The sequence below is a fragment of the Bactrocera neohumeralis genome, chromosome 5, assembly GCF_024586455.1.
Source record: "Bactrocera neohumeralis isolate Rockhampton chromosome 5, APGP_CSIRO_Bneo_wtdbg2-racon-allhic-juicebox.fasta_v2, whole genome shotgun sequence".
NCBI classification, from domain to species: Eukaryota; Metazoa; Arthropoda; class Insecta; order Diptera; family Tephritidae; genus Bactrocera; species Bactrocera neohumeralis.
In genome coordinates, this window is record NC_065922.1 from 26,522,565 (window position 1) to 26,536,103 (window position 13,539).

A 13,539-nucleotide genomic window follows, 5' to 3' on the forward strand; every position below is an offset into this window, starting at 1 on the left:
GATAATAAATTTTAATAATTTCGACTCATTGCTGGATCGTATATCTTTCCATGATGAATTGGCAAATCTTACTGAAGAGAAATGTCAAAAGAGTGGGAACAAATTTGGCGTCTTCGAAGACTAGCTGTCTTTTAAACTAACCGATCCAAATCAGTATAGCAATATTTTTATAGACTAGATGGAATAAATGGGCTATTGAAATATAAATATACTTATATGTACATACATATATGTATATAGTGTAAATATAGGATACTGTACAGCATCTAAAAGATACTAGCCACGCTAATAAAAAAGAGGCTCACATGTGTCGAACAGGCTTTGCGAAATCCAGCCTTTTCGACACATGGAAGACTACAGACAGCATTATAAGGACGTCGCTTGATGGTATGAGATGGCGCAACGGAGGAGTAACAAGGAAAAAAGAATTTATGGTAGTTTGATGTACATAAATACATACTTATGTTGTGTACACACAGATAGCAAATACAACAACTGAGTTTCTACTCACCCACATCGAGTTCCCATTCATTGCTGCATTGACCATCCCCATAGTTAAATGTGAATGTAGACTTTTTAGCTGATGCATTCCTTATCAAAAGTAATGTTGCAAGCTGATCATCGAGTTCCTGAAATTGTAGAAATGTAACAATTATTATAATAACAAACAATATGTTATATTTAATGTTATATGTATGTAAGTTATATGTACATATTTACATACATATACATATGTATATGTAATGGGTTGTCAAAAAAGTCTTGCGGTATTTGTATTGAATTTTTTTTTATTGAAATTGAAATGAATTTTTGATGACTCATGCCCAGCTCTTGACCGATGCTACGGCTGCTACTATGCCGGTCTCTTTCGACCAGAACGAAAACGTTGAAACCACCGTTGTGCGGTGGAAATGGAAACTGTATCGGGTCCATAAACTGCACAAATTTTATTGGCGGCTTGAGATGCATTTTTGCCTTTATCGTAGTAGTACTGTAAAATATGCCGTATTTTCTCTTTATTTTGCTTTATGTTTGCGACGCTATAACTCACGAACGACTTAAAAGAAACGACAATCAATCAAACACGTGTTAGCGCGTGAAATGAGCTTTCCAAAAAGGTATAGCATGACCCGATGCGACGAACTAGAACTACGCGCTTTCAGCGCCAACTAGCGAAAATACCGCAAGACTTTTTTGACAATCTATTATATGTCATGTGAAGTCGTTAAAGTTGTGTTCATAAAAATGGACTATACGAGGATCTGCCAAGGAAGAATGTCAGTGACTTTGTACGAATAAAATACAATTAGCTGGAATTCTAAAGCGTTTAAAATTCGCTTTAAACGGAGTGGCGACTGCCTAGCGGTTGGTTTAAGTGATAGACGCATAAATCTAAACAAGAACACATCTGATTTACATACATATACATGTACATATGTACATATTAGTATTTTCTGCTCACACGAAGAGAAAAAATCGAAGTGAAAATTCAACTCGTCAAAAGTGTACACGATTGACAAGCGTATCAAACATTTGGGGGCGCTTGCGCCACGTAGCGGCCGATATTATCCGCCGACGCGCATGGCAAATTGTCAGCAAGTCTTAATTATATCAATCAACTAGACACAAGTATGTAAATGCGGCACCAGCGATAACAGATTAGCGTGAAAAAGCCAATCTATATACATGCATATGTTGAAGACGCAATGGTAAATTGTATTTAGGGAACGTGAGAACTCGAAATGCTTCACGTAAAACCCGACTTCATGGATTTCACAACTGCTACTGGGCAAACGTAAAGAAAACGAAAAAAAAACCCACGAGCAACAAGCAAAATACTAGTAATATAAATAAAGTCATTACAATTCTTGTTATTTGCCATTAGTTGGTGGCTTTAAGCTAGATCCAGCAGAAGTAGAGTCTAGTATATAACAACATATACTTATGTAAGTATAGCAAAATTGCACTGCCAGTAAGGCAGTTGTGACGTACGTTCCACGTATGTATATACACTTCGCGTCACTAGATAAGTCTTCAAATAAACTTTTGGCATTCATTTTCATCATAAAGCAGTATGACAGAGCCGAAGAATATTGAAGATGACGCCGAAAAGGGTATCACTAAGTCGTTATCCATATCATAGCGCAAGAAATATGATTTTTTTCCAAAAGAAGCTGTAACCATATACAGGGTTTGTCCGGAAAGTAATAGGACTGATTTTCTTCCGTCGTGACTGTACTTCAGAGCGTGCGCGCACCGACTGGAGCGCGGTAGAGGGCGTTCCTAGCTAACGGAGCAGCGGCTGGTCAGTTGTCTCCGAGCAACTGGAGAGTCAGGACAAACATTTTCGCGCGACGTGTTTCTGTGTGAAACTCGGTAAATCTACGACAGATGCGTTTGATATGATCAAGCAGGCTTACCCAGATGTTGCTTTAGCAAAAAGTGGTGTGTTTCGATGACACCAGGTCTTTTTGGAGGGCCGGAAAGAGGTCGCTGATGAAGACCGTGCTGAGGGCCCTTCCGACCTCGACAAACACCGACAATTTGACTCGTATGCGCAAAGTTTTTAACTCAGACCGTCGACTAAGTATTCGTTTAATTGCCCAGATGTTAAATTTATCAATATATGTTGTTCATGACCTTGTGACGGAGCACTTGAACATGCGCAAGATGGTTGGAGGATGCACCACGACAACGCCCCGGCTCTAACCGCATTTCTTGTGAACAGCTATCTAACCAAGACCGGCATCCCAACGCTTCCGGGACTTTTTTTGTTGCCTTGCCTGAAAAGACAGATGAAAGGCAAGCATTTTGAGATGACAGAGGGGATCCAAGCTGCATGCACCTCGGCTCTCAAAGCTATTCCGGACAATGCTTTCCGTGACGCCTTGAATGCTTGGAAATCGCGCTGACAGCGCTGCATTGACGCAGAAAGAACCTATTTTGAAAGTTTTTAAAGAATTGTAACGATTGGTGCAATAAATTTTTTAAATCGACTCAGCCATTATGCTTTCCGGACAAACCATGTAAACAATTTTTACTAATTTCACAATCAAAATTCCTAAACTAAAGTCAACAGCTGATTTTCGATTATGCTGTCATAAAGTTCTTACAGAAATTGTTTAACTTTAATAGGATAATCTAATGCTTTTTATTTATTAGGTAAAATTCCTCTTAAAACAATTCACAAAAAAATGCGTTTTTTCGTCTTTCAAGTGAACTAACCCCATTATATAAACCTTCACCTGACTGCTAGTGTAACTTTTACATGCACACTTACATATGTATTTCTGCACATGTGGAAGCACTGCAACTGCAACTTGAAACTCTTTAAATCAGGAAAAATAAACATGTTTGTATGTATGTATTTATTTGCATTTTTTGCTTTGAGGTGCACCGCTGTACGCGCGTGTGTACTACTTGTTGTTGCCTATACATATCCCTATATACATACATACATATATTCCTTATTATGTTCTACTCTTAATTTTGTTCCAACCAAATACTCCGCTTTTGGTCGGTCCAAGTATTGTTGACTTAATGTGCAAACAATACTGAGAATATCACATACCACAAGCGTACATGCATACCAACAATATATGCGTCGGAGATGTGCAAAGCATAAGCAACAATGCTTGGAAAAAATTGCGAATGGTATGCAGCGGAGGACGTTCAATGCCCACTGCAGCTCAACTCGGCCAGCAGTCATATTTAGATGTACATATGTATGTGTGAGTGTATGGTCAAATGTAAAGACTTTTGTAGCCATGGTCGGATCAACGCTGAAGAGGGCTCTAACCAATGGCTGACACACACAGAAGATTTTTTAAGGCACGGAGAGAAATTAATATAATTTATCCCTGGAAGTATGCGATTTGATGTAAAATTATTTGTACTGCAGAGTATATCTTTGACAAATTCGTATAAAAATTATATAGCAAATATGGCGCCAGCAGCTTTCGAAAATAAAGTATTTTTGTGAAATGTCAGTGGATAAAGTAGCCACTCATCGTCTGAAGTACACCTCAGCCTGTTGTAACAGCCTGTTCTTGTTTATAGAGAGGCGACTACTATTAGCTGGATTTCGTATCCAAAAATAATCAGACACATACTAATCAAAGAAAGTTCTATACTGGTAAAACGACCGTTCGTTGTCATGAGACCGAAGTGATCAAGGTTTGAAAGTATTTTCCTGAGCAAATTTCTTAAATGTGTTTTTCGAAAGAAAATAATAATCCTCAACTTAGAACCTGGAAAGTCAAAAAAGGTTAACAAATGGAAGCAACGAAGAAAAATAGACTTTGGTTCCCGCTTAAGTACTATATAACCCTTCCATACCCTTACAGGTTAATTCTATAGATAATGTATTGGATCACTTAGTTTGCCGAACTAATAAAGCGCAGACTGTTTCTAAATTTTAAAATTAAAAATTTTCAAAAAGAGCTTTTTTATGGCGGCCAGTTAACCATAAAAATAACCCGTCTACAGTGTGATACGTTCCAGCTTTTATGAATTTGTAGTATGCACTTGCAGCACTTGTCTCGCATCGGTTGAGTGCATAAAGCAAAACTTGCTGCGTCACTTCTCCGCCGTCTGAAATACATATCTATAAATTTTATGGGTTTTTTTCGATGCAACCGTATGTGTGTATAGTTGTACTTGTGAATGTGTGTGTTTAAGTTGGTTAATATTTTTGTTTGAAAAGTTGACACTTTGCCAACATCGGTTGTTGCTAAATCAGATACTACTACGCTTGACGTATTGCTGTTGAACTGCAATCAGTCGTGTAGACATTACATTCGTAAGAATTGGGAGTATTAAACTTTTTATTGCTAATTTAATATATGTATTTACATAAGTATGTCTATGCTTTTTATATACTTACAATTTTATCGATTTTCTCGTCTCTATTATCGCTGTAGTCATGATATAATGTTTTATTGGTGTAACCAATGTTGTTGATATTGCTGTCATGGACGAAAACAAGTGCAGCGTCATCACCGGTTCCAATTTGTATTTTCTCCGGCGATGTTAAGTCTGATTCAGCTAAAAGCAATGGTTAAATGATTAAATTATGATTAAAATATATTTTAAATACAAGAATGAAAATTTTATCGGAAAATAAAACAAGTTTTGCACCTTGAAAAGGATATGTGTGTATAAATATAAATAATTGATGCTTACAAATAACATTTAACAGTCAGGCTGGTAAGTAATACCAACTATTAGACACCGCTAAAATTGAACTTTTTTTATACATATGTATGTTTTGTGGCTGTCGGCACATGGTTCGTGAGATTTTTGATTGACACAGATCTTGATATTTTGAAAAAAAAAGATAAATAAATATATAAAAAAGAATTTCGTATGTTTTTTATCGCGATGAACCGAATATACCAAAGTTATGGCATCTATATATTGGGTAGTCGAAAAAGTCAATAGTCAATAGATGTTGCAATCGTATATCTCCAGTGCTACCAATCACATTATGACAATACCATCAAGTGTGGGAAAGGTGAGATTTTAAGCTTCATTTAACAAAAAATTATAATCGGGGAAGTTGAAAAAAAGTTACAGCTGTTCAAAAATGTGTGAAATAATGGACCGAATTAACATCTGCGATTCTTCGCTGAAACGAAATGAAATCGAACCATTTCTGAAGCGAATAGTAACAGGAGACGGAAAGTGGTTCAAATACGACAAAAATGTGCGAAAAAGATCAGGGTCCAAGCGTAATGTAGCTCAACAAATGGTCGCAAAGCAAGGATTGACGCCTCGAAAGGTTATGCTGAGTGTTTGGTGGAATTGGAAAGGAATCGTCCACTATGAGCTGCTCCAGCCTGGCCGAGCGATTGTTTCTACATTTTACTGTCAACAACTGATGAGAATGAAGCAAGCAATCGAAAAAAACAGCCAGAACTGATCAACAGAAAGAGCTTCGTCTTCCATCAGGACAACGCTAGACTACACACATCTTTGATGACTCGGCAAAAACTGGGATAGCTTGGCTGAGAAGTTTTGATGCATCCACCATATAGACTTTGCCGTGCACCATCGGACTACCGTTTGTTTCGGTCAATGTAGAGCTCCCTTAATGGAGTAAAGTTGGCTTCAAGAGAAGCCTGTGTAAATTACTTGTCGAAGTTTTTCGGCGAGAAACCAGAAAAGTTTTACGCTGATGGAATAATGTCTCTAGCGTGAAAATGGCAAAAAGCGGTCCACCAAAATGATGCATATTTGGTGTATTAAAGTTCATTATAAATATAAAAAAATTATACGAAATAGAAATACGAAACAATCTATCAGTACAATCTATCTATGTTTTGTATTGCGATGAACCGAATAAACCAAAGTTATGGCGTCTATATAGAAAGGAATAAGTCCGTAACACACTATCTTGGAAGTTGGCCCCATTACACACAAATTATTTACAAATTAAGCCTGAGGGATTTCTTTATATTCTCAGACCTCATGAAAATACTCGCTGAAACGAAGCGGTATTCGCCGATACTGCAACTTATTTTTGAAGCAACCGAAAAATTTTACAACAAAAATCATAACGACTGAAATATCGCTATAATCTGTGTTTGTACTCGATGCTCACTATGTTTAAAAAAATTCAAAAGTTGATTAATATAATGCGTATATAAGCACAGTGTTAATTTTATAGTTAGAAAATATTCAGGATTTTTTTTATGGTGCCAAAATGTGACGATAAGCCGCATTTGCGTAGAATTTTATTTCGTTATTTTGACAAAAGAACAATAATAACAAGTAAGGAAGGGCTAAGTTCGGGTGTCACCGAACATTTTATACTCTCGCATGATAAAGTGATAATCGAGATTTCATTATCCGTCATTTACATATTTTTCAAATACCGTATTTGTGTAAAGTTTTATTCCGCTATCATCATTGGTTCCTAATGTTTATACTCGTATTATACAGAGAAGGCATCAGATGGAATTCAAAATAGCGTTATATTGGAAGAAGGCGTGGTTGTGAACCTATTTCACCCATATTTCGTACATGTCATCAGGGTGTTAAGAAAATATTATATACCGAATTTCGTTGAAATCGGTGGAGTAGTTCCTGAGATATGGTTTTTGGTCCATAAGTGGGCGAGGCCACGCGCACTTTCAATTTTTAAAAAAGGCCTGGATTCAGCTTCCTTCTGCCATTTCTTCTGTAAAATTTAGTGTTTCTGACGTTTTTTGTTAGTCGGTTAACGCACTTTTAGTGATTTTCAACATAACCTTTGTATGGGAGGTGGGCGTGGTTATTATCCGATTTCTTCCATTTTTGAACTGTATATGGAAATGCCTGAAGGAAACGACTCTATAGAGTTTGGTTGACATAGCTATAGTAGTTTCCGAGATATGTACAAAAAACTTAGTAGGGGACGGGGCCACTTTTCCAAAAAAATTGCGTCCAAATATGCCCCTCCCTAATGCGATCCTTTGTGCCAAATTTCACTTTAATATCCTTATTTATGGCTTAGTTATGACACTTTATAGGTTTTCGGTTTTGCCATTTTGTGGGCGTGGCAGTAGGCCGATTTTGCCCATCTTCGAACTTAACCTTCTTATGGAGCCAAGAAATACGTGTACCAAGTTTCATCATCATATCTCAATTTTTACTCAAGTTACAGCTTGCACGGACGGATGGACAGACGGACGGACGGACAGACAGACATCCGGATTTCAACTCTACTCGTCACCCTGATCACTTTGGTATATATAACCCTATATCTGACTCTTTTAGTTTTAGGACTTACAAACAACCGTTATGTGAACAAAACTATAATACTCTCCTTAGCAACTTTGTTGCGAGAGTATAAAAATGTCAAGCACGAAATTTATTTAATGAAGATAAGAAACACTACGTAATACAAGGTGTGTTCTAAAGTAAACAGGACTTAAAAGAAAAAACAAACAGAGCAAATGGTTTTTTCGGCAAAATATTATTTTATTCAAAATAGTCTCCTTCTGCTCCAATAGAGCTTTTTGCACGGTCCAAAAGCATGTCGAACGAGTGTTTTAGCTCGTTGGTCGGCATGGCCGCCAGTATGCCGGTGGAAGCCTTTTGAATGGCCTCTACGTCTGCATAACGCTTTCCTTTCATGGGAAAATGCTTTTTTCCGAAAAGGAAGAAGTCGCACAGTGCCATATCAGGTGAATACGGGGAGTGGCTAATGATTAAAATGTGATTTTTGGTCAAATAATCGGTCACAAGCGTCGATAGATGAGATAATTCTGAGCAATTTTTGGTCGTTAGTCAATTTGTGCGGAGCAAACCGTGCACACACCCTTCGTAAGCCCAAATGTTCGGTCAAAATGCGATAAATCGATGTTTTGGAGATGTTCAATTCCATTTCCATGAATTTCAATGATGGTTTCGGCTGATTTTTGATGAATTCACGCACAGTTTCAATGGAATTTCCGGTGATCACGGATTTTGATTGGCCCAAATGTTGATCGTCATTTATGTTCTCACGACCACTTTGAAAACGTTGAAACCACTCGTGCACTTTGCCACGGGATAAGGCAATCATCGCCATAAACTTCTTTCATCAATTGAAACGTTTCGGTATAAGTTTTACCAATTTTTAAGATACTGAGACTTAAACCGCAATAACTTCACTTCCAATCTATGAAATGTCATGCAATTCTCACTGGACAATCAGTAAAGATAGCAAATTCTAACTCATCAGTCGACACTAGATGGCGCCACCAGGGGGCGCTAGATTCAAAAGGTCCTGTTTACTTTGGAAATTACCTTGTACGTTCTTATATACTGCATATGAGTATGAGCTTGAACTTGAACTTTTAATAATACCCAAAATTACATTATAACCTTTGTGATTAATCTGATTATTATATTTAAAAAAAAATATTTTCCGTTATATATTTCACTTATGCAACCCTGAATTCGCATTCGGAGGTCCAGCTGACAAGCAATGCAGAGCCTAAGCTGATACATCTTGGATGCGGTAGAAGAATGATGAATAATGTTGAAATATCTTATTTATTTAGCCTAGAAATCTGGACCAATGTAGAGCACAATATTTTAAATTTTGGTGTTGGAAGCTTAAAGCTTTTAAAAGGGTTAATAAATTAAAAAAAACGTTTCACAGTTTTGACTAAGATTTAGTGGGAATTTTGAAGAGATTATCCTTTTATAAAGAAAATCTACAATCAAGCAACTGAAAGTCAGTAATATTATTTTTTAAATCAAATAAAATATTAAAGCGACTTTTTTAATTTTAGAAGGTAATGCTTGAATCAATTCTCAAGGCATTACATTTCTCGATCATTTAGTGAATCTATATGTCTCTCTGATAATTGTTACAATTTAAATTTAAAAGAGTTTATTTTTAAAAACTAAAGATATTTAAATACTTACCAATTGTCAAAATAGTTTCGCTCAAAATTTCCGCACCTTGCATGCATCGGTAAATACCGGTTTGATTAATATATTTTAAGAGCAGCACCGCATAGTTATTTAAAATCTGGAATGATTAAAAATTATATATATTTTTTTTTAATTCGTGCAAAACAATTTAAAAATTAACAAAACGGACTTACCTTTTTGTTAGTATTTAGCGGATTGCTTGTTTTATTTTTTGTAGTTTCATGAAACCACGTGTTTGATAGATCGAATGTTTTGCATATTATAACTGCGTTGCCATTGTATCCCACTCGGATGCTCCGTTTTAGAAACCCTGCAAAATAAATATGGGTGTAACAGTACAGAGTCGATAGAAAGTTAATATTATATTAGACAAATGCACCAGTGACAAAATAATTCCAGAACTTGAAGATCGAAGCTGGTATATACTAGCATTGAGAAGGCAATCATCATCAGGCTATAGATATAACAAGATCAAAATTGACACGGACTGATCCATTTACTCCGCGTGCAAACTGAATTAATGAAAAATTTTTTCCCCAGATTGATACAACCATTTTTTATGTGAATAGTGTGAAATTCAATATTCATACAAATGTCACTTAGTGAATTTGGCAGCTATTTGTATACGACACGAAAGATTTGTCTGGCGGCCAAGAATTTAACATAGAGTTCAGTGAAGGTCGAGAAGTCTTTGATGACTGACGTCCTTGGACCTCTGTTGACGACGATAACATCGAACAAATTAGAGAAAGAGTACTTTAAAATCGTCTTTTTGACGATTCACTGAAATAACAAAGGACCTCAACATCTCTATTAGATCGACTTAACATACTTTAATTAATATTTTGAGTATGAGGGGAGTCAATGCTGAACTCGTACCAAATAACCTGAATCTCTTGCACAAACGACGTGGAGGAAGAAGCTGAGGAACCTGCATTCGTCAATCGAATTATTACTATGTAGTGACGAGACATGGGTTTATGAATACGATGTCCAAACTGTCCAACAATCTAGCGAATGGCGCTCAAAAAATTTGCCGCAACCAAAAAACCAAAATTCGTCAAGTGTATGGAAAATTAGATTAAGCGTTGCTTTTATTAGCTCAAAAGGTGCCTATTTTGAAGGCGCTAGTAAAGATTTGCATATTGAACTGTATCAGTCCGGGTCAAATTTGATTAATATGTGATTTTTCAATATAAAGTCTATATTCCGTCGCGAAAGTCAGACCCAATCGATTTATATAAAGCGTATGAGGTCAGTTGACCGAAGGTCGCCAAATATGGAAGCCTTAGACAATTTTTTATATGAATGTATGTATCTTTCCGATAGAAAGCGTGATCACTTTAGATCTTTAACGGCTTCCGTGCCTATTCATTCATTTGGCACGAGGAGAAATAATTGAGTTTACAAAAAGAACCGGTTATTAAGGAACTTCTGACTACTTTGTCAAAATTTCTTCTTAAATGCCTCACTGGTAATAATTATAGTTGTTGACTGAGATAACTTGGCCTGAAATGTTTCATAACATAAAGTCATATAGTTGAAGTCAAATTATAAAGAATATTTAGCGCTAATTATATAATTATCACATGTTTCAATATAATTTATTATAATTTGCGTCTAACTTAGTAGATTTCGAATTTCATTTGTACATTTGGAATATTGTTGAGCGACTTTTTGCATTCGCGGATGTTACGCGAGGCATATTAAAAAGCTTTCGCCGATATAACTTGCAACCGAGAAGAGAAGGCGATTCGCTTATGACTCCCTAAAACGAACGAAAATTACCACCAAATCCACAGGATGATTAATGGGCGATTACTAACCGCAATAATAGCATATATTTTCGTAAAAAAAAGTAAGAAAAATATGTTACCTAGCTCTTTTGGGGCACTTTTTTCATTCCTCGAGGCAATACACACTGTTCGCAATAAGAGATTTGCCCGATTCGTTGTTAACGACGAGGGCTTACTTTTAAGTTTAAACGTGTTTGTAAACGTTGACTGTAAACATGCCTGTATATAGCAACACATACATACATATGTATATATATATATATATATATACATATGTATATATAGCACACATGTATATGAAAGTATATACATACATATGTACATGTATAAGGCAAGTGACCACAAGTAATGATTTCTCATTTCCTTTTCGTAAACAACAAACCTCAAGAATTTAGTTAATTGAGCCTCTTCCAGAGTATTAATAACATCAGTTCACAAAATCCATTAAGTATTTCATCACTTAATCAAGCAAGCTCGACTAAGCATTATTACGTTTAAATATATGTACATATGTGTATATGCATGTATGTAATTGATTTGTTTCAAAGAATTATGAATTTTTGGAAAAATTATAATAATATTTCCAAGCCAAGCTTCAATTCTCTAAGATCCGGCTTTATGCGAAATAATTTATCACAGCACTCACTAATTGAATAAATGGTGAAATTTCCGTTCATCTTTCAAAATTAGATAGGTACATACATATGCATATACTTACACTACAGATATTTATGCAAAAAGTACTAGGCATTGGAAAAGATGCTTTAAAATAAATACATATGTACATATGGATGTATCTTTTCACACTTAATAAATTGTTAATTTTTAGCGGTAATCATAATTATTATTAAGCAGCTCTTTAAATAATTTGCCATTTAATTATTGCTTCTTATATATATATACATATGTATATACTTGTATGTATGTACTATATACAATTTGTGATGCAAGTTACAGTGCCCAGTAGGAAATATCTAGCAGTAAATCACACACTGGCGAAACTATAGCTCTAAAAGTGGATTTATATCGAATCTCGATATTTCCGCTTATATTTTCTCATTGAAACTTAAAGACAATTTTTTTAAAACTGTTTCAAAATTGTGTTTAATGTGCGAGCTTTTTCATGGTAAACTCCACACCTATAGGTTCTTTTTTCAATAGCCTCTTTATGACAGATCACGCGTGAGTCGTGTCAAGCTGTCATGTTATTTTTGTTCAGTATTGTTTGGCATGGGACAATCTCGCTCCGATTCAGGTCTTGGAGTAAAACACCACGCGTGTCATTCGCCAGTTACCGGTCGAATGCTCGAACGATTAATCGAAAATTGGACTCAACGGATGGACCATCTGAGATGTAGCCGCGGCCAACATTAGAAAGAGATAATCTTCAGAAAAATAAATGCCAAAAAAATGAATGATAATAAACATTCTCCACTAAATTTGAAGTATATGTATTTTTTCTTTAAAAAAGTAGGGAACCTCGAAATGCAATTTTTTTTGCAAGATATCTGTGAATTAAAATTTTTTTCCTTACAAGAACTTGATTCTGATCGTTCAGTTTATATGGCATAAATAGTGAAATTTCTCCCACCGTCGCAGTGTTTTTGTTGGGCTAAAGAATGCCCGCATGTGGGGGCGTGGCAAAAACATGTGTTTAAAATATATTCTTAAAGTCAGTCCGTCCGTTTATCAGAGATAGTTTGAACGAAATATTACTAAAATAGTGTACCTGTCCGGTCATTGGAACGTACTAATGTCCGGTTATAAGACATTATTTTATTCGAAAATAATAAAGGAAAGGATGTGTTCATGAAATTTGTCCAGTTATGGGAGATGTCAAGCTATAAGAACTGTACATAATGAAAAATTTCACTATATACTACTATATACGTTTCCGACAAATGAGCAACTTTTTGGGGATAATATATACATACATATACTTTATAGGGTCACCGACGTTGCCTTTCGGGCTTTACAAACTACGAGGCAAAGTTTATATATCCAGTATAGGATATAAAGATTCAGCAATTTCATCAATTAATTGGAGGTCTCACGGATATCAGAAGGATTGCAGTGTTCCACATAATTTGATATTGTATCACTATATAAAAAACACCAAGGTCCATTCGTTAGATAATAGTTTCCAGGTAAATGATATATCCAAATATTGTTCAAAATTTCAAAAGAATTGGTGCAGTAGTTGTGAAGTTATGAAGGGCTTTGACATTAAAAACGCGAGTTGTAGAAAAAACATTTTGAAGTTTCGAACACTAAAAAATATACAGTAGATTCATTCGTTTACAAGACAGTCGACTACGAAGTTTTTACACAA

At 35.6% G+C, this 13,539-nt stretch overlaps 1 protein-coding gene across 3 annotated transcripts in view; it reads right to left on the reverse strand.

The window, feature by feature from the left end:
- LOC126757993 (uncharacterized) overlaps positions 1 to 13,539 on the reverse strand; it is a 62,160-nt gene that overhangs the window by 13,268 nt on the left and 35,353 nt on the right. For all 3 annotated transcript variants that reach the window (XM_050471945.1, XM_050471944.1, XM_050471946.1), the window contains 4 exons: positions 9,585 to 9,721; positions 9,403 to 9,508; positions 4,886 to 5,046; positions 512 to 629 (listed from right to left, as the gene is read on the reverse strand). In XM_050471945.1, coding sequence (XP_050327902.1) covers positions 512 to 629; positions 4,886 to 5,046; positions 9,403 to 9,508; positions 9,585 to 9,721 — 522 coding nt within the window. The remainder of the gene's footprint in view (positions 1 to 511; positions 630 to 4,885; positions 5,047 to 9,402; positions 9,509 to 9,584; positions 9,722 to 13,539) is intronic.